At 37.0% G+C, this 23,154-nt stretch overlaps 1 protein-coding gene across 1 annotated transcript; it reads left to right on the top strand.

Annotated features, from left to right (window-relative positions):
- The first annotated feature begins 8,195 nt into the window (after positions 1 to 8,195).
- LOC131763872 (beta-defensin 110-like) lies at positions 8,196 to 13,674 on the top strand. The gene is made up of 2 exons (XM_059076592.1): positions 8,196 to 8,250; positions 13,526 to 13,674. The coding sequence occupies exons 1-2, from the start codon at positions 8,196 to 8,198 to the stop codon at positions 13,672 to 13,674; spliced, it is 204 nt and encodes a 67-aa protein (XP_058932575.1).
- The last annotated feature ends 9,480 nt before the right edge of the window (positions 13,675 to 23,154 follow it).

Raw genomic sequence — 23,154 nt, 5'->3', positions numbered from 1 at the left:
TGTTTAGTTTTGTAAAAAAAAAAACCTGCCAAACTGTCTTAGAAGTGGCTGTGCCATTTTGCATTCCCACCAGCAATGAATGAGACTTCTGCAAATCCATATCCTTGCTAGCATTGGGGGTTGTCAGTATTTGGACTTTGGCCATCTTAATGTGTGGAATGGTAGCTCATTGTTGTTTTGATTTGCATTTCCCTAATGATACATAATGTAAAGAATCTTTCGTATGCTCTTTTGCCATCTTCATACCTTTGGTGAAGTGTCTGTTAAGGTGTTTGGCCCATTATTTATTTAGGTTGTTTCTTTTCTTATTGTTGAGGAGGTGAGGTCTGTATCTGCCTTGCAGTACTGTAATTCAAAAATAGGAATCTTTGCTTGCAGAAAAGTTTTTTTTCTTAATGAAATGTTAGGAGGTAATTTTTTTGCGCTAACATTAAAATTATAACTTTTTGAAAGGTATTAGATTTTGCTGAAGTAAAATCTGACGATTCGAAATCAAAAAAAAATTTAAAAGAGTTCTTTGTATATTTTGGATAAATGTGTCTTTTGCAAATAGTTTCTCCCAGTCTCTGGCCTGTCTTCACGTTCTCTTAACATTGTCTCTCACAGAGTAGTTTTTTCCCCTAGTTTAGTGAAGTCCAGCTTATTAATTATTTCTTTCAGGGATCATGCCTTTTGTATTATATGTAAATAATCATCACCATACCCAAGGTCATCTAGGTTTTCTCTTATGTTATCTTCTAGAACTTTTATACTTTTGTGTTTTACATTTAGGTCTGTGATCCATTTTGAGTTAATTTTAGTGGCAAGTGTAAGGTCTATGTCTAGATTCATTTCTTTGAATGTGGATGTCTTATTGTTCCAGCACCATTTGTTGAAAAGATTATGCTTTCTCCATTGTATTGTCTTTGCTCCTTTGACTATATTTATGTGGATCTATTTATGGGTTCTCTATTCCTTTCCATTTATCTATTTATCTATTCTTTAGCCAACACCCCCATTGTCTTGCTTATTGGTAGTTTTATTGGACATCTGGCAGCCGGGTCACATCATTCCTTCAATTTTATTTTTCTCCAATATTTTGTTGGCTATTCTGTGTCTTTTCCCTTTCCATATAAACTTTAGAATCAGATAGTGTATATACACAAAATAACTTCTTGGGATTTTGATGGGGAATGCATTGAATCTATAGAACCAATAGGGAAGAACTGATATCTAGATACTATTGAGTCTTCCTGTCCATGAACATGGAATTTTTCTCCATTTATTTAGTTCTTTGATTTCATTTAGAAGAGTTTTGTAGTTTTCCTAATATAGAGCTTTTACATATTTTGTTGGGTTTATACCTAAGTATTTCATACTTGGAGTGCTAATATAAATGGTATTGTATTTTTAATTTGAAATTTCACTTCTTTATTGTAGGTATATAGGAAAGTGATTGATTTTTGTATATCAACCTTGTGTCCTGCAATCTTGCTATAATTGCCTATTAGTTCCAGGAGGATTTTTTGTTTTGTTTTCATTTTTGAATTCTTTCAGATTTTCTATATAGATAATCATATCATCTGCAAAGACAATTTTATTGCTTTCTTCCTAGTCTATATGTCTTTTATTCCCTTTTCTTGTCTTGTTGCATTAGCTAGAATTTCCAGTATGGTGTCAAAAAGGAGTGACATCCTGAGAGGGGACATTTTTGCCTTGTACCTGATATTAGTGGGAAAGATTCTAGTTTCTCACCATTAAGTATGATGCTAGCTATACAATTTTTGTAGATATTTTTTATCAAGTTGAGAAAGTCCCCCTCAATTACTAGTTTACTGAGAATTTTCATTATGAATCAATGTTGTATTCTGTCAAATACTTTTTCTGCATCTCTTGATGTGATCAAATGTTTTTTTCTTTTGTAGCCTATTGATGTGATGGATTATATTAATTGATTATTTTGTATATCGAACCAGCCTTGCATACCTAGGAGAAATCCCTGTTGGTCATGGTGCATAATATTTTATATAGTGTTGGATTTGATTTGCTAATATTATTGAGGCCAGGTTCTGGGGCCCCATCTTGTGCAAGTTGATTACATGGCCACTCAATTCTGAGATAGATTTCACCTCTTCTTTCATGTAGTACATCTCAAGGAAGTCACATAAGTGGGATCACTTTTTCCAGTGGCCTGTTTTCACAGTTCCAGTAGTGACTAATTCACACATTTTCCCAAGTGCCATGCACACTCCAATGGATTCAGCTCCTTCTCCCAATCTTCACCTTCTGAATTCTTGATATCCTGAAGTAAGATTTGGCCATCTCATTGTTCTAGATCTTTATCAGTTTCTCAGTATGTTCTTTATCTTCATAACATTGGCAAAGCCACATCATTATAGTCAAAGTAGTAAGATATGGTAAGCATGGGGAGGCACAGAACTCCAGGTTGATCTGGCAGCTGCAGGTGATAGATGTTAACTAGACTTATTGTGGTGATCATTTTGCAATGTATACAAGTATCAAATCATTATGTTGTACAGCTGAAATTACTGTAATGTTATATGTCAATTATATCTCAATCAAAAATAAATAGAGAGAGAGAGGCAAGACATCTGGATCTACTGTAGGTATACTGAGAAGTATAGGGTGAGCAGCCTTCTAGGAAAAGGGGAAGATACATATTAGGGTGGTTTGTATTCTAAGAACGTTACTGGAAATGATTTCAAATCCTTAAAGTACTCTGAGGGAAATAGGAAGGACGATGGTCGTTTTATATCAGCCAGGAAGAGTATCTGAACCAACTCTGACATGAAAACCTGGAGCTAATGTATAATTCCTGGGGGTCACTCTGCATACAAATTAAAAATGAGTGGATGAGGGTATGCTCCTTCTGAACACCCACACCTTCTACTTCACTGGTACCTGCTATAGACTGAATGTTTGTGACCCATCCCCCAATTCATATATGAAATCTAATCCCACAAGGTGATGACATTTGGAAGTGGGGCCTTTGGGAGACGAATAGGTCAAGAGGAGGCGATTAGGTCAAGAGGATAAAGCCTTCATGAATGGGAATAGAGCCCTTATAAAACAGGCCCCAGAGATCTCCCTTGCCTTCTTCTGCCATGTGAAGACACAGGGAGCAAATAGCTTTCTATGAACCAGAAAGCAGGCCCTCCTCAGACACCAGGTCTGCCAGCATCTTGATCTTGGACCTCCCAGACTCCAGAACTGTGAGAAATAAGTTTCTGTTGTTTGTAAGGCAAAAAAAAATTAATTAATTAATATTAATTAAAATACTATAGCTGTCAAAGGAGGAGGTAATCAATTTTTATAAAAGTATTCAAGGAAAGTATTACATAGGATGGATGAGATTTGGTATTGAACAAGTTCCATGAAGGCAGAAAGCATCTGTTTTGTTCCTGGTCTCTCTAGGGGCCAGCAGAGTATGTGGTATATAGTAAGTGCTCAATAAATATTAACTGAATGGCAAGATGGATAGAAGAAAAGATGAAAACTAAATATTTAGGAATTCCCAATTTATGGAGCAGGAAAAGGAAAAGGTACAAGGTAAGGAATTTTCAGAGAAGTAAAGCAGGGACAGACACGGATTCATACAAAGGACAAGATCATTTCCAGGAGGACTTTTGGGACAATAGTATCAAATAGTAAGACTTGCCAGAAGATGAGGCCTTATTTGATAAAGTGAGCATAGCTTAAGTTTCTCATTTTGAAAAGATTCCAAGTGTGTCTGATTTTATGATCTTCTGAGAATTATAGGATAAATACTAATACTTAAGAGTTCAAATAACAATTTGCAGGGAAACAGTTTGCTCTCCTATGCTTCTATTTCTTTACATTCTGGTATGTCTGCATCATTTGAGTTTTAGTGAACAAAAAGCCAATATTAACAATTGACGCAGGACTTATCTCAAGTCTCCATGCCTATTGATAGCTTTAGGTTTGAGGTTATCTAGGAGTCATTAATAACTGTCTCTTAGCTATTAGAAATGGTGGCAAAATACTTAGGTGGACAGGCCTGGCTTTACAAGAATCAGAATATTCAAGCACAAATGATAATGGTAAAATTCACTTATTTATTTAGCACAATCCATATGAAAAAGATTTGGATCCACCCTTTGCTTAGTGACCTGAAAATCTTGGAATTCCTACTCAACCACCTCCCTCAGTATCACTATTAAAATGATTTACTAGCCATTCATGCCATTATATGAACAATTAGACAAAGTAAGTTATATTCATGATTTTTCACGCTCCCGACTGATATGGAAATGCAAATTCTCAGAATTTACTAAGATTCTTTGTGCTACAACTAGTATTAAATCTTTTATGAGATTACTAATTGCAAGACTACAGAGAAAAATGCAATTTTTTGAAAAATTCTTCCCTTTGTAGTCTATGCTTATCATCATAAAGCTACTTGTCTTCTTTTTGCAGAAATGTCTTTAATAATAGAGAGTCTTCAGTTTACTTAAATCTTTAAAGCTCTATGTCTTAATTGCTGTTGCTATTCACTTTCTATTACTGATTTTTTAAAATCTGTGAGCATTTATTTGGATTTTATATATCCGTGCATTTTCTTTAAACTTCTAAGTAAATGCACTTCTCTCCATTAGAAAAGAAAATTCTTTTTTAAAATTTACTTTATTTTTTAGTAGACTTTGCTTTTTAGGGCAGTTTTAAGTTCACAGCAAAACAGAGAAAGGTACATAGATTCCCCCTAAAGCCCCTGCTCCCACACATGCATAGCCTCCCCCATTGTCAACTTATTTATTTATTACAACTGAGGAACCTACGTTGACACGTCATTATCACCCTAAGTCCATAGTTTACATTAGGGTTCACTCTTGGTGTTGTACATTCTATGGGTTTTGACAAAACTATAATGGCATCCCCCATTATAGTATCATACAGAGTAGTTTCACTGCACTAAAAATCTGTGCTGGGCTTCCCTGGTGGTGCAGTGGTTAAGAATCCGCCTGCCAGTGCAAGGGACACGGGTTCAAGCCCTGGTCCAGGAAGATCCCACATGCCGCGGAGCAACTATGCCTGGGCGCCACAACTACCGAAGTCTGCATGCCTAGAGCCCGTGCTCCCAAACAAACAAAAGCCACCGCAATGAGAAGCCTGCACACAGCAAAGAAGAGTAGCCGCCGCACAGCAACGAACACCCAACACAGCCAAATAAGTAAATTTATGGAAAGAAAAAAAAATCCTCTGTGCTATGCCTACTCATCCCTCCCTACCCCTTAATCCCAACCATTGATATTTTTAGTTTCCATAGTTTTGCTTTTCCCAGAATGTCATACAGTTGGCATCATAGAGTGCATAACATTTTCAGACAGGCTTCTTTCACTTAGTAATGTGCATTTAAAATTCCCCCATGTCTTTTCATGGCTTGATTGATAATTTAGTTTCAAGCACTGAATATGGTTCCATTATCTGAATATATCAGAGATGATTTATCCATTTACCTACTGAAGGTCATCTTGGTTGCTTACAGGTGTTGGCAGTTATGAATAAGCTACCATAGACATTTGTGTGCAGGTTTTCGTGTAGACATAAATTTTCTGCTTCTTTGAGTAAATATCAAGGAGCATGTCTGCTAGACGGTATGGTAAGAGTATGTTTAGTTTTGTAAGAAACCACCAATTTGTCTTCCAAAGTGGCCATACCATTTTGCGTTCCCACCAGCAATGAACAGGAGTTCCTGTAGCTCCACATCCTCCCAGCCAGCAGTTGTTAGTGATCTGAATTTTGGCCATTCTATTAAGTGTTTAGTGGTAGAAATTTTATTTTTTTTAAGTTGTAGTTTGTACTTGTTGCCCTGCATTGGTCTTTTGGCTGGGTTCAATTTCTCCATGCTATTCCACACCTCACTCCACAAATAAAAATTAACCCATAATATGACAAAAATCTAAACATAAAAAGCTAAAACCCTGGGCTTCCCTGGTGGCACAGTGGTTGCGAGTCCGCCTGCCGATGCAGGGGACACGGGTTCGTGCCCCGGTCCGGGGGGATCCCGCGTGCTGCGGAGCTGCCGGACCCGTAAGCCATGGCCGCTGAGCCTGTGCATCCGGAGCCTGTGCTCCGCAACGGGAGAGGCCACAACAGTGAGAGGCCCGCGTACCACACACACACACACAAAAGCTAAAACCCTAAAGCTTCTAGAAGAAAATATAGGTAAAAACCTTTGCATTCTAAGTTGTGTCCTTGCTCAATGAAACTGCATAGAACAAATCTGATTCCTATTCTGCACACCAACCCTTCTGCAAGAAGCAGAATGCCCTTACGTGCGATCTCTAGATATCCCAATTATGCATACTCTGCTTTTCACCCTTCTATAAACTGACAGGAGCAGCATAACTGAGGTTCCATCTCTCAAAGACTCCACTCATCCTGGAATTTTTCTTTTTCATTAGTCTGTTGTCCCATTAAGATCTGTCCCACTTTCAAGATCTGTCCCACTTTTTTGATCTTTACTTCCTCTGACCTCAAGTTAAACCAGACACTGCTACTTGGAAACAGAGCCATTCTACAGGAATAAGAGAGGCTGTTGGCTGCTATGAAAAGGCAAATATGAAGTGGCACATTTTGTCACCTAATTTAGTGTACTGTTGTTTTCAGAGAGTGTTTAGGGTTTCCTTGACCTGTCTGGGGAGTGAGGATACGGACACTTGACCCACGGTATCTTTCCCCACTGAGTATAATTCATCAATGGAATCTTGTATGTTTTTCACATCTCATATTACTTTATTCATCTCAACCCTCACTGACAGGGCAAAGGTGAGAAAAGTTTAAATAACTTGAGAGTTATTTTGGAAAATACATCAGGCCCTTTGAAAGTGTCTCTGATTGAATTTTTCACATTTGGTCTCTCCTGTTGTCTTTGGACTTCCCTAGAGACTCATTCTTAAATATTCTAAGCCTTGCCATTCTTTTGCCTGTAATCACCTATTATGATACAGGGCCCTGTTAATGTTGTGGTGAGGTATGTGGGAGGGGAAGTATTCGATGAATCTGTGATTTTCTCACTTGTAACATGAGAGTATCTGATTTGAATCTCTAAGCAGCTTCACATTCTTTACTAAACTCTGGCACAGATTCTATGACTCTCTGATTCATTTTTCTGATGTTTTATAGAGTGAATTGATCAAGTTTCCTAGAGTAATATGTGGAGCCTTTTAGCAGTATTAGCATACCAGGATCTTGTTAGAAATGCATTTGTCAGACTCCATTCTAGACCTACTAAATCAGGAATGCTGAGGTAGGGTCTTGCAATCTGTTTTTAATAAGCCCTCTATGGAATTGTGATGTAGCTGAAGTTTAAGAACGATTATCCTAGAAACTGTCTTGACTCTGTGGTAAGAGATAATCATTTAATTATTCTGGGTGCTGTGTAATAGGTCCAGCTCTTCCTCACATATCTGAAATAATAGTCTCGGGCAGTATGCAAACTGGATCAGAAATCACCTCCAGTTCCATAAACAGAATTAAAATTATTGAACCTAGAATTGTGAAGTCAGATGATTTATTATAAGAAATTCATGTCATACTTAAAACCTATTGTGTAATTTCCCATGCTCATTAGTGACTCCAGAATGATCATGTTAATTTAATTACACATTATTTGAATTGAAATAAATCATTCAACCCCCCACCTCTAGTTCTCATTGATTTCGCCTGTAAACAGAAAAGCTATCAATGGAAAATTATAGCTGTAAAATCCTATGATTCAGACATCCAATAATTTAATACTGCCAATAATTTAAAGATAATCGCTGTTCTCTATTATCCTTATTCTAAGAGCATTAGAATATTTAGTATTATATGTAACATATAATAGAGGATTTGTATTACTGTAACATTTTCATTCTGATGTTTTAGCAATCTAAACACATATCCCTTTGAAGTTCCCTAAAGACTGTATTTTCATGAAAGTCTATTTAAGGTAACACAAGTAGGCTTTACTTTTATGAAAAAAATTTAATAATAATTATTGTGACCCTGTTCTTTGAACATAACGCTATTCAACCAAGCGTACAAATGTTCTTGCTATTGATAAGCCTCAGTAGTTAAAACCACTTCACAGGAGAATCTATAAATAAAAGGTTTCTCTGTTTCCTTATTTGAAAACACCTGACTTAATAAAGAAGCTCTGTTGGCACTTTATTTTCCCCAGGAAACTCTCTACCATGAAGACTCATCTCTTTTTCTTTATTCTACTCTTTTGGGTCACAATTTTACCAGGTAACACGGAAATGTTAATGGGCATACTTGTGCTAATGAGTTTGAGGAGGCATCAGTTTTTCCTTGTTAAAAGTATGGTAATAACATAGAGATTAAAAAGTTTTTATGTTAAATGCAACGTGCTACTCTGGATTGAACCTTGGAACAGAAAAATAAAAAAAGACAATAGTGGGAAAACTGGTGAAATGTGAATAAACTCTGTAGTTTAGTTAACAGTATTATAGCAATATTAATTTTGAATTTTTGACAAATGTACCATGGGTAAATGAGATGTTACCATAAGGGGAAGTTGGTCTCTATTATCTTTGCAACTCTTCCATAAATCTAAAATGATTTCAAAATAAAAAGTGTAAAACACCCGAAAGATCAACTCATTAGTCTCATCACCTTCATCTGGTAAAAATTAGAATTGATTCTTGATGGAAAAAAGCATTCTTTAAGCATAACCAACTGGTAAGTGGTAGATGGTTCAGTAGAAGACAGAGACCTATTTACCTTTTCCTTCTTTTTAACCTATGCCAGTATACTACTTCCAGTCTAGGAAGACTTTCTTAATATTCCATCCTTGGTACTCTAGGTAAATCATGTCCCTTGTTGACCTTTCTTAAGATCACATGAATGTTGAGTGTAATAACTTGTACATGAGCTGTATTTTTCATGAGATTTTTCCCCCCCAAGGATTATCTCTTCACATAAGGTATGTAACAAGATTCTCTTCTCCTGAACTAATGTGTAAGTATGAATTGTACAGAAATAAAATAGTAAGTTTTGGAGATGGAGAACTTGTTGAGTTTACTCCCTTCTCCTTAAAGAGTTTAGTTTAAAGAGAAAGGCTGAGCTCAAGTCTGCCCAATTTATAATATTTGCACTGAAATTAGGTTCAGTTCACTAACTCTAGGAAAATACTCCTTTGTAGTACCTGGCTGACATTTTTAGGACAAATGAAAATCATAATAGAGGCCTAGGAGAATGAATTAACTTATTCTTTCACTGTGAATATTATAAAGTCTATCATGACAACCTAAAAATTTTCACATAATAAACTGATAAATTATTATTAAAAGGTTGCAAATGGAGAAACTTCTATATAGGGACCAAATATCAATGAAGTAACAAAGTAATACAGTTAATTGTTAATTTAACTAAGAAAATAACTTCCTCTACCTCCATTCAAAAATTGTTAGAAAAGGATCTCTGTATTTTTTTCCAGACCTAGAAAGGGCCAAAAGGAAATTCTACACAGATTCATATTGCTTTTAACATTATGATAAATCTTTTAAAATTTCTTTTAATTTTAACAATAGCTAAAATTAATAGATCACTATGCCAAGAGTTTTTATGTTTTATTAGCTTATTTTTTCCTTATAACAGCTACATCAAGTGCCCTTAATAATGACTAATGTTATTCACACATTTATCAACAAATTTTAAAATGATGTGTTCTGTAGAATTAGAAATTATAAGCCACTTGGGGGAATACAGTGACATAGATTACAACATCAGTGTTATTAACTTTTTGTATATTTTTTCTTATATTTTCAAAGTGAGGCCGTTGATCTTGATAATCACACATGTACCAAACTTTTAGAGAATTCCTACCACTAGTGATAAAAATTATATGTAAAAGTAAAGAAATATTCAACATACATATTTTCTTCACAAAATTAGAAAAGGTGTATGTGAAATATAGACACTTTGAGACAATAATAAAGCAATAAGAATGTTGTCTTTCACCTTGTAATTCATCAGCATATGATGGTTGAACTAAACTGGATAAAATTGAATCTCATATATGACTCTTAGAGTTTCTCAGTTGTGTTTTGTATCTCACCTTCAGATGGTAAAAGTTCTTACTCAAAATTGAGGTACAAAAACTCATTTTCCACTCAGACAGTTACAGATGGAAAAGTGTTTAGACAAAAGTCCTTACATTTTCTATGCATGGAAATTTTCACTGAAGTCATTTAGCTTTCTCCTTCATTTTCTAGAAGTTATAAAGGCACCAAATGTCTAGAAATGAAACATTGTTTCACTCACACCTATTGTTTTATTCTGTCAAATTCAAATCTCTGTTATTGCTAACAATCACTTTTCAAGTCTGCCATGTACTTTGGATGTAGGATGGTATAGTTTTGTACTGAATGGGTAATCATGATTTTTTCCCATTTCCAAGAAGGTTAACGATAGTCTACCACAGGGGTCCCCAACCCCCTGGCCACAGAACACCACACAGCAGGAGGCGAGCAAGTGGGTGAGCGATCGAAGGTTCATCTGCAGCTCCCCATCGCTTCCCATCACTCACATTACCACTGAACCATCCCCCCACCCCCATCTCCCCCCACCTCACCCCACCCCGGTCCGTGGAAAAATTGTCTTCCACGAAACCGGTCCCTGGTGCCAAAAAGGTTGGGGACCGCTCTTCTACAGAATGAAATAGCAAGTCAGGGAAATCAAAAACAAATTATGGGTTGAAGAGATATTTTAAGAGATGCCATGCCCATTTTTAGCTTATATAGTAAGTGGAGTTTTATGTATTGTTTAAATAAATTCCTTAACATGTGAAAATGTTATAGATGCCGTATGAATGACGCTATGAAGTGCTTTGTGAGAGCAATGGAGAGATGACTTTCTTGAAAATGATCAACAGAGATTTCAGAGAGAAGACAGTATTTGAGCAGTGTGTCTGAGGACAGAGAAAATCTATGTTTGGCTTATCACAGCGTTGCTAGAACAGTGGTTTTCAGTGAGGGGCAACTTTGCCCCCATGGAGACATTAGGCAGTATCTGGAGACCTTTTAGGTTGTCACAACTGGTACTACTGGTATCTAATGGGTAGAGGCCAGGGATGCTGCTAAATACCCTTCACTGAATAGGATCGCATCTCACAGCAAAAACTGTCCAAAAAGTCCATTGTACTTAGGATGAGAAACCCTGCCCTTGGGACTGTCAGAGTCTGACAAGAAGTGGACTTAGCAGTTGAATGAGTGGATGGATGCTTGCAAAGACGAGTATTAGTGATCCAAAGACACAAGCTTCAGGAATACTCATATTTAGAGGTCAGAATGAGGAGAAAGAAGACAATAATTTCACTTTTAGAAAAGTGAAATAAGACAAGGAATAAGAAAGGGGTGAGGCCAGTTTAGGGTGGAATATTGGACAATAGTGTTGAATGTGACAGAACTCTTGTCAAAATGAGTATAATTCAGGTTTCTATCACTGGCAAATCATTTATGGGCTTGATAATAGTAACTCCCCAGAAACTGTAGAATAAATAATGATATTAAGAAGTTAGCATTTAAACTGTGCCGAGTAACTATTATTTTGGCGGTAAATTGTGTCATATTCTGCATTGCTTCACTTATAGTGAGAAAACAGCTAATTTTAATAGAAGAGCTAGGTTTTATACCAGCTATTTATACCAACAATATGGATAAAGTAGTTCCGAGTCTAGGGATCCACTAATAAGTATCACTACTCACCACCAACTGGTTGAAATGTAGACAGAGTATCTAGGCAGAAAGGCCTGGCCTTTAAAGGAACTATTGGATACCAAATCTTAATGGCAGAAACTAGTGGCAAGATTTATTTCCTTTCATACCACGAATATATAAAAGCTATCTGAGTCTGACCTTTGGCCAGCTATCCGCAAAACTTAGAATTCTCCTACACCAGTTCTCCTTATTCTCGTCATATTGTAAGGTGAATACTTATCAAAAGTGAGGTTTATGTTTTAAAAGACTCCAAAATAAAGGGCTTCTGAAAGTATATACATCAGTGCATAAGGTGAAATATGAAATTAAAATAGATTGGTTTAGAATGGATCTTTCATTTTCATTTAAAAAAATTTTTATTGGAGTATAGTTGCTTTACAAGGTTGTGTTAGTTTATACTGTACAGCAAAGTGAATCAGCTATACGTATACATATATCCCCTCTTTTTTGGATTTCCTTCCCATTTAGGTCACCATAGAGCACTGAGTAGAGTTCCCTGTGCTATACAGTAGGTTCTCGTTAATTATCTATTTTATACACAGTATCAATAGTATAGATATGTCAATCCCAGTCTCCCAATTCCTCCCACCACCACCCTTCCCCCTTGGTATCCATACGTTTGTTCTCTACAACTGTATCTCTATTTCTGCTTTGTAAATAAGATCATCTATACCAATATTTTCAGACTCCACATATATGCGTTGATATATGATATTTGTTTTTCTCTTTCTGACTTCACTCTGTATGACAGTCTCTAGGTCCATCCACATCTCTACAAATGACCCAATTTCATTCCTTTTTATGGCTAAGTAATATTCATTGTATATATGTACCACATCTTCTTTATCTATTCCTCTGTCGATGGGCATTTACGTTGTTTCCATGCCCTGGCTATTGTAAATAGTGCTGCAGTGAACAATGGGGTGCATGTGTCCTTTTGAATGATGGTTTTCTCAGGGTATATGCCCAGTAGTGGGATTGCTGGGTCACATGGTAGTTCTATTTTTAGTTTTTTAAGGAACCTCCCTACTGTTTTCCATAGTGGCTGTATCAATTTACATTCCCACCAACAGTGCAAGAATGGATCTTTTAGTCCAATATCTCCCAATTCCCCGAGTATCCCCAAATGTCCTAAATAATCAGCTTCTAGTGGCAGTCAACCTCCAAACTACAAGATAAAACACGGAACTTGGAGCACTGGTAATTTCAGAAATCATCTAATGGCCAAAAATGGACTAATCTTCTAGTCATTCTCCTTTTTGTGTTTTAATCAATGCTGACATCAAATATATCTCTAAGTTCATTTCTTTGGGGGGAAGTAAATCTCAAGATATACAAGGGAGTTGTAGGAATTCAGGCAAATTGTCTAACATTGCCGCTCCTGACATTAAAGAAGAGTAAAATCAAGCTGCAGTAGAAATCTCTTGAAGGAGAACTCATAAAGCACAACAGTCAGCCTAAATAATGTGTGTGAGAGTGGGAGATAAATTTTGTTGTTGATTTGGAATTATCCTTCTGTTGCTATCCAGTCACTTGTGAAAAAGCAAGCTGGCACGGCTAAATGAAGTCCAAGACACTCTCTAATTTCCAGGATTTACCTTGCATCAACAAAGGACAGGACATTCACTTAAACTTCCTCAGTAAGAGTTTCACAGTCATAAATTAGAAGGGAGCTTTTTCTTTTGCCTTACTGTATACTCTTTTGCTTATTGGATTTTCTCCTTTGAGAAGGTGAGTGTGTCATAGCTATATTGCTAATTTCAGTCACTGTTTCCTTCTTACAGCCAGAAAAAGATACCCTCACTATGGTAGCTTGGATTTGAGGAGAGAGTGCAGAAGGGGTAATGGTCGATGTAAACCTGAGTGCCATAACACTGAAGTTAGGATTGCTTACTGCATAAGACCTGGAACTCATTGCTGCTTACAGAAGTAAAGATGACAGAAGAAAAGAAAGAGACATATGCTCCGAGAAGAAAGGACCAGTGTTACTAAGTCTCCCTGCACATCCTTCTGGGCCTGCGTATCACAGTCATACATAAAGAATTAAATAAAATTGAATAGTGAACCGTTCGGAAGTGGTTCTATGTCACACGCGTTATCTGGCGCCTTTACATTGCATTTTCTCTTGATCTCTAGGTACCAGAAATAAGCACCATGTATTTTATGGAAGTTGTTCAAGAACTGTTCACATTTCTGTGGGCCCTGTGCTAGTTGACATCAGCAGTGTTGGGAGAAACCATAGATCAGAGGTATTGACCCATCTTATTTCTGAGATACAAGCCTCCAATCGAGATGTGCTGTTATATTATTATTAAACGCTGCTTGTAGATTATCCCATGACAGAAATATAAATCCACTGAATGTGTGAGGCAAGACCTTGAGAATGCAGCTCCTTCTCTTGAGCGAGACAGAGCTGGAGTGAGAGAATGACAGAGTGTAAGAACGGAAGAGCAGGGGAAAATCACAATCAGCTCCATTTTCTAGCCATATTGTTTATGTAGCAGAGAAAAATCTGCATCGGGCAATTGAAGAGGGAGTGAAAAGGGAAGAAAATTGTTTCATAAAGGAGAAGAGACAACATGTAATTAAATATTTTGACCAAGGAACTCAGAAACTATGACTAACAGCTGAACTCAGCCCCTCCGTCCTGAGAGGTGACCCTGTCTAAGGAGATACACAGAGCCGGAGGCTTCCCCACAATCCTCTCAACAATACAAGTGGATCATACATTTTCTACTCAAAAAATGCAAATCCGGCTTTTTTTCTGAGTTTAGACGTGCAGTTTAGTAATTTGTATCAATTCAGAATGCTTTAGAAAAAAAATCATCAATACCACAACAGAGTAATAAAACAGTTAGAAATTTCCCTTCCTCCCAAAATAAAATTAAATAATCCTTTGGTCATTTAAGTAAAGAAAAAGGACATCTATTGAGTGGATACTTGTGGGCCAGACTTGGACTCAGAAGGATACAAGTATTTCCAGGCCCCAGCTGCTCTCTTGATATTTGTATTATGATGTCGCATCCCATATTCTAAAGGCAAATATAAGATCTAAGGGTCTATGTTCCTACTAAGCGTTATCTATTACAGAGAAGTGCATGGGGAAATAATTTTCCCCTATTTAGATAAAGTTTCTAGATATATTTCTACCACGAGGGACTGTTTAATTTTTAGTTTTATTTTAATAAACATGAGTTCCCATTATGAAACAACTATTTGCTAGGCATACATTGGAGGCCTACATGCATTGTATTTCACATTTTAATAGCTTAAAATAGACTTTGTCCAATGTGTTGCTTTGCAGTGTAAATATCTTCAAAACTATTTTTACAATATTCATTTAAAAAGAGTTTCTCGGGCTTCCCTGGTGGCGCGGTGGTTGAGAGTCCGCCTGCCGATGCAGGGGATACGGGTTTGTGCCCCGGTCCGGGAAGATCCCACATGCCGCGGAGCGGCTGGGCCCGTGAGCCATGGCCGCTGAGCCTGCGCGTCCGGAGCCTGTGCTCCGCAATGGGAGAGGCCACAACAGTGAGAGGCCCGCGTACCGCAAAAAAAAAAAAAAAAAAAAGGAGTTTCTCAACCTTAGCATTATTGATATTTTAGTCCAACAATTCTTTATTGTGGCAGCTGTCCTGTGCATTGTATCTTTAGCAACAAGACATTTCTCCACATCCCTAGCCTTCACCCAACAGATGTTGACAGCACTCTTTCCCCTAATTGTGACAACCAAAAATATCTACCTACATTGCTAAATATGCCCTTTAGGGGGCAAAATCACTCCTGGTTTAGAGCCACTGGTTTATAATTAAGCACTCTTTCTCACAGAAATTTAAAAATAAAAATGGAGACAAAAAAAATCAGCAGTGTTTTCAGATAATCAATAAATTTTCCGTGCTTTATGAGAACAAATATCTATTTGAATTTTTCAAATGTTATTATAAATGAGCTAGAGATGATGCTATGTTGGTGGTCCCAGAAAAAGATTAGCCCAACTTTTGAACAATAAATATATCAGCCACATTGAGGAGATTAGTAAAATAAATGCTCCAGAGGAAAGTTTGAATATTATTGATATTTGTCCCACCTGACCAGATACTGAGCCAGAATTACATCAAAGCCTGTAAAGTAAAATTGAGAAGGCTGATATACTAGCAGTATGGAGCAAGTAAGAATTGAATGCTTTAGTGATCACCCAGAAGCGGGAGATGGGTAGAGGTTTCTTGGAATACACTTGAGATTCTTCTGCATGTGAACTAGTCTGTACTGGTAGACCCCCCATCTTTCAATGCTTGACAGAGAAAACCAAAACCATCTAAATTTTTGATCTGGTCTCTCCTGGTATACACTGGCATATACACTGGTAGCCCAGTGTATATTCAAGCTACCAGCTTCTGCCTTCAGCACAAGGGACAAATGTGACAGTCTTGAAGAATGCAAACCCATGAACATCAAGTATGAAATTAATATTCTTCCCTGCAGAAATCTTTTAGTTCTTTGTGATATCAACTGAAACTTCTAGAAGCCCCTTTAATGAAGTTCTGCAGCCAGCTTTCTTAAAAAGAAGCAGGTGTCACTGATTATTCATATTGCCCTCAGAATTTATTAACAAAAAAAGAAAAGATAAAAGGGGAAAAATACTTATAAATGCAAAGATTTCTGGCAACTTTCGTGCTCATACACTGTAGTTTTCATTGCATTTATTGACCAAACAGTTAGATAATCTTAAATTAAACTAGTTTGTTCTAAAAAGCTGAAAGTTTTGCATTTTCCCCTCCTTTGGCACAGAATCTGAATTTTGATGACATTATGTATTTCCCTTTACTTTTAGTTTTCTGTAAGTTTTGATTGGCAGAGACCTTGATTAAATAGACACCACAATGTGTCACATATTTTTGTTGTTATTTAGTAGCTCAATATACACCTGAATCAATTAAAAGCATTATGTTGAAACCATCAAATTCCAGAACAGGACCAGGAAGAGAAGAATTAACATCCAGCATGATATCATGCATTCAAACCCAATCTATTTCAGAATTTATTTCACCTCAATGTCCTTGGGCAAGAACAAAATCTGATTCCAATTAATAATTTATTTATTCAGACAGCATTTGATTAAGGGCTTGCTTCTTCCCAGGTATGATGTCATGGGTTTTAGATCTGAAGATTAAAAAATTACACCTTCTGTCTTAAGGCACTGTTATTAACTGATTACAAACTGAGTTTTACGTACTATTCAACTGATAGAGTTAAAAAATGAATAAAACATGGGATCTGCTCCCAAGATCAACGTCAATTCATAATACTAACAATATGTGAGTTAGATTGTGAATTCCTCACCCCCTCATTTATTTACTAGTTCAATAAATACTCATCGAGAACCTATTATGTGTCAGCCATAATGTAATAAGATTGGGACGCATCAATAAACAGCACAAACAATAATCTCTATATTTCCGGAGCCATATTTTAGAGGTAGAGACAAATACAAACAGTAAACATAATAATAAGCAAATAAATAAGCAAATTTCTCTGTTGATAAATCAAACAGAGCTAAGGAACCCCAAAACGCTGTTGGGCTGTAATAATTAAAAATAGGCTTTTTCAGGGGTCCCTTATTGAGAAAGTGACCTTTGAGCAAAATAATGAGAAAGGCAAAGAATTGATCATGGGAACATACTTGAGATTTGTGAAGAATGCCAGGGAAGCAAGGGTAGCTGGAAAAGAGTGACTTAGGAGGAGAGTCATGGGCAAGCTGGTCGGAAGGGAAATGTACATACAGATTACCCAGAGCCTTTAGGAACTAGAAAGGCTCTTGCCTTCTATTCTGAGAGAAATCCAGTGAGTTTCAGCCACAGGAAAAACATGATTTGAATTTCGTTTTAAAAAAACATCCCTGAAGTGCTTTCATGATTAGGTGGTATTGAAATAATATGGGTAATACATGATGGTAGCAGGGTGGTAACAATAAAAGCAGTGAGGAATGGTAGGATTGTGGATATGTAAAGTAGAGTTAGTCAGATTTATATATATATTTTTTTAACATCTTTTTTGAAGTATAATTGCTTTACAATGTTGCATTAGTTTCTGCTGTATAACAAAGTGAATTAGCTATACGTATACATATATCCCCATATCCCCTCCCTCTGTGTCTCCCTCCCTCCCCTCCTCCCTATCCCACCCCTCTAGGTGGTCACAAAGCACTAAGCTGATCTCCCTGTGCTATGTGGCTGCTTCCCACTAGCTATCTGTTTTACATTTGGTAGTGTGTATATGTCAATGCCACTCTCTCACTTCATCACAGAGGGGGATATTAGTCAGATTTTATGAGAGTTTTTTCCTTTAAGCTATTTTCTAATCTGCCTTATTCTATTCTTTACCAAACCTTCTTAAAAAGTAGCCTAGACTCATAGTCTCCACTCTATCAAATATTATACTCTTCTCCCCAATACATTTATCCATTTCAATTAACTGAAAATCTTCTTGCTAATATTATAAAAGTTTTCCAAAAAGCAAACCCAAAGACTTATTTTAATTCTTCATCTTGCTGGAATTCTGCACATGGCTAGAGTTGGTCACTATTTTGACAATTATTAACTGACTTCTCCATTTTGATAGTCTCTTGAATGCCATGGCCTCTAGTGTTTTGTCCCTGAATCTCCTTTCTTCTTGTTTGATATGCTTTCCCAAGATAATCTTGTTTACTACAATGACTTCTTCTATCAGCAAGCATTTTTCTCAATATATTTCCCAAACCACAAAGCTATATTTATTACTACTTGTGGAACTTATGTATTCGGCCAGCTTCCAAATTTTTTAATCCCGATATGTCAAAAATAGAGCTTCTTACAAAGCGTAAAGTCTTTCCTCTTCTTATTATTCTCTGTTTCATTAACTGCTATTATCAACTACACAGTATTAAAAGCTAAAACACTTGATATCATTGTTGCTCTGCTTTCCAGCAGTACTCTTCTCCCAAATCCAAAAGTTACCAAGTTGGGCTGCTTCGAATTCATAAATATCTCCTAACTTCGCTTTCTCCTCTTTATTTTAAATCCCATTAACTCAATTATATTTCTCATTATTTTGTATTTAGAATGTTCTAAAAACCGTCTAACTAGCTTCTCTGCTACAAAACTCTACTCCCTTAAAGAGAAAATGGTGTTTTAAATCTCTCTAGTTTCACCTCTCCATTCATGACAATATTCAGTTCCTCAGTTTTGCAGGTCTTTTGCCACCTGTACCCAGTTTGACTCTGTATTTTATGAAGTCTGTGTCCACATCACTTCAGTTATGCTAAAGTGATACCATTCTGCATGTATCATAAATTCTTTCAAAACACCATATCTGTGTTTAGGAGATATGCCTATATCTAATCTATATCTCTATCTATCTATCTATCTATCATTTGGTCCTATGGGTGAAATGGGAATGGTTATCCTTATCTCATAAGGTTATTATAGTATTAAATCAGATGGTGAATATATTAATAACTTGCTTAGTAAAGAACCTGAAATCTAAAGAACACTTAGTCAAGCATAGCTGTTAATAACAGTTATGGTAGTAGTAGCTATAGTAGTATTAGTTAAAAAATTAGACCTTTCTAGGAAGAGCTCTTTATTTTATGCTGTGAAGACATTTTATTTATATATCAGAATTGCCTTTACAAGTGATATTGTATTTTTTTCATTTCTATGTCATCATCTCCCAACTAAAGACACTGGCTGTCTTCTGGAGCTTAATTATTTTATTTATTTTTTTCATCTGCATCCAGCACGGTATCAAGTACAACATAGTTGCCTACTAAATGTGTGTTGTGGGGGCTTCCCTGGTGGCGCAGTAGTTGAGAACCCGCCTGCCGATGCAGGGGACACGGGTTCGTGCCCCGGTCCGGGAAGATCCCACATGCCGCGGAGCGGCTGGGCCCATGAGCTATGGCCGCTGAGCCTGTGCGTCTGGAGCCTGTGCCCCGCAACGGGAGAGGCCACAACAGTGAGAGGCCTGCGTACTGCAAAAAAAAAAAAAAAAAAAAAAAAAAAAATGTGTGTTGTGTGAATCAGGAGAGAAGGTATTCTCTTCATTTAATAGTGAAAACGAAGAAAAACCGGTGAGTTAATAAAGGGTTTTTCTTTAACTCGCCACAAACCTATAAATCATTCATACTGACTATAAAAACTTACTTTACTGATTTGGGGGCTACAAACTAGTTCCATTTGTGTTATCTTATTCGATTGTCACACAAGCTTCTGAAGTACACAGTTATTATTAAACACATTTTACAGTTGAAGAAACTAGCATAGGAGTTAAGTCATTTGCTCAGTTGATATAGGAAATAACTGATGGAGATTGTAATAAAGTCCAGAGAGGTTTTCAGTATGTAACACCAGTTAGATTTCTTTCTATGATGACATATTTGTTCACTCACCCATTTTTTCAGTTATTTACACATTTATTGAGTATGTTGTTTCAGGCACTCACTTTGTTACACGCTGAAATAAATCAGTAAACAAGGCAGACAGACTGCTTGATGGAAGGCAGCTTGCACTATAGCAGGGCACAAGCACTGTTTCATCTGGGGTCAGTTTTAAGGGTGAATGCAAAAGGGAAGTAAAAACAATGGGTATGAGAATAACCTGATTTTGAAACCTTATTCCTTTTTTAATACTATAAAAGGAGTTTACGTGCTTCATCTCATTATAACTTTTCAAATTTCACGAAACCCTCAATTTCATAAGGAAATTGAATCCAGTGGACTAAATCACTTGTCCAATATATCACAGCTGGTAAGTAGAGCACACAGGCTTGAAACATAGTACTATCTGGCTCTGAAAGACCATACCCTTTCAAAATACAGTATTGTCCAAACTTCCAAACAACCTATGGCCTTGTTTCTACATTGGTTTAAACTTGGACCCAGTGAGAGCAGACATCCTCCAAACCCACCTCTTCTTACTTTCAACTCTTCCTTTCTACTTGCCCAGAGTATCATGAGGTGGGCAGAGCAGTCATCTCCTCGGAGATGGGGAGATACAGGCCAGACACTTCTCCTGGGAGCATGAAGAAGCCCACACAGAACTTGGGAAAACTAACATTTCATCAACTCTATGGGAACCACTGAGCTTTGAACCGTCGGTTTGCTAAGAGCTGTCCGTACGCGTGGGCAAGCAGGACGTGTCGCGTTGCTCTCCACCATATAATTGTAGCTCTTCACTCTTGCCCAGACTCCCAGAAATCTTTCAAGAACATATACTCCTTATGGGGCCTCCAAACTAGTGTTGATATTTTTCTTATCATGAAAATTTGTTATCATCAACTTCGTTTCTCCAGTTATGTTTAAAAAGTGCAGACATATGAGAAGGCGAAAGAGATGCTATGTGTCCTTCCTCCAGTTACTTATTTTTGCTTATATGTAGTATATATCAGCTAGTTTCAATCAACTCACATGAATGTTTATGTGCTCATGGGTGACATTTGTATAGCACTGAACAGTTTATAACACGTCACATAACCAATTTTCACAACAATGCTCTGAGGATGTGTTATTCTCACTCACAGTTTTCACATGACATAGCTGTGATTCTAAACAGATATCTTATTTTCAAATAACTAAGAAGTGTGATAGAACCAATTTTTCAAGGCACCCTCTTTGTTTCCAGATCATATAGTTCTATACATTTCTTTATTATTTAAAACGTTTCTACTCTTTGAAAAAATGAGAAAGTAAAAGCAACATTAGAATATTTTAATGTTACTCATGATCTCTATAAATCCACACTTCTCTTTTCTGAATTTAACCTAACATAGATCTGATGGGCTGACAAGATGTTATGGTCTCAGGCGTGTTGATTAGTTTAAAAAGTACCACCCTGGCAAGGGCTTCCCTGGTGGCGCACTGGTTGAGAATCCGCCTGTCAATGCAGGAGACACGGGTTCATGCCTGGGTCCGGGAGGATCCCATGTGCCGCAGAGCGGCTGGGCCCGTGAGCCATGGCCACTGAGCCTGTGCTCCACAACGGGAAGAGGCCACAACAGTGAGAGGCCCGCGTACCACAAAAAAAAAAAAAAAAGTACTACCCTGGCAAAAGACTTTTAAAAATGCAATCATGCAGCACACCCTTTCCTCCTTTAAATTATATTAAATATAACTTTAGATTTCACCAAAATTCATCAATGGCCAGAGTTTGTCTCATCATGAATTATCTTCCCATTCCCAAAGAAGATACATATATTCACATGTCAAAACCTTCCTGACAATCTCTTGCACTTTAAGCTTAACTTCTTTCTCTTCTCTACTGACTCTATTAATGATAGAGTTAGTATATTTGAAGTCTTCTCTATGTTCTCTACATTTGAAGTTACTGGCCAGTTCTCACCCTAATGCTTGGAGAATCCTAGGTACTCCAACACCTGCCACACGGAATGAAAGGAAACACCATTCTGAACTTCAGTTAGATTCTAGGCAGACAATTAGGTTCTATGAGTTGACATTATATAACTTTAATCGAAATTCAATTCAATTAATTCTCCAAATTTTAATGAAATTATTCTGTGGTATTTTTCCTGACACCCACACATATGCAAAATTTGATATTCAAAATGTATGTATGGTAGCTATATTGATTATAGTCTGTAGGGCAGATGGGTGAAATGACTTATCCAAGATAAATAAATACTATGATAAAATTTAGGGGAAAGAAATAAGCCTGACTTCAAAGTGTCTTCTATGCTAAAGCTTTGGGTGCAGTACAATTGAATCTTTAAGAAAAAGAAAACCTTAGCTTCTGTGTACTATAATTTAGTGCAGCGGCCCCCATCCATTTTGGTACCAGGGACCAGTTTCGTGGAAGACGACTTTTCCACAGACGGGGTAGGGGGCTGTGGGGGGATCGTTCAGACAGTAATGGGAGCGATGGGGAACCGCAGATGAGGCTTCACTCCCTCACCCGCCGCTCACCTCCTGCTCTGAGGCCCAGTTCTTTACCGCCGCGGGCCAGGGGTTGGGGATCCCTCATTTAGTGTACGAACGGGAAATTGTGACTTTGGAATCTCAGAACATCTTTCTTTGCATTGTCCTAGATGACTCACGGCAAACTAGAAGCTAACAGGGGGCTCCACTTTCTACTAAATACTTAATATACAACAAAACTGTGTTTCTATGTGCATATCTAAGGTAGCTTACTTTTTAATAAATTATTCTATGAATAAGTATTTTCATGCCTACTGTGTTCCAATTATCGGGGATATACGGGGTAGGAGATAACAAAGAATCAGAAGAAACCATAACTATCACATAAGGGTTTATATATTTTGGCTGCAAGAATAAACAAATGTTTAAAAAAATACATACAATTAAGTACTAAATTATGTTATGTAGACTGTTGAAAGGAACATATCCATTTGCTCTAGTATAATGAAA

Source organism: Kogia breviceps, chromosome 10 (genome assembly GCF_026419965.1).
Source record: "Kogia breviceps isolate mKogBre1 chromosome 10, mKogBre1 haplotype 1, whole genome shotgun sequence".
Classification (NCBI taxonomy): domain Eukaryota; kingdom Metazoa; phylum Chordata; class Mammalia; order Artiodactyla; family Physeteridae; genus Kogia; species Kogia breviceps.
Note: the sequence above shows the minus strand (reverse complement) of the source record. Positions and strands in the feature narration are given on the sequence as shown.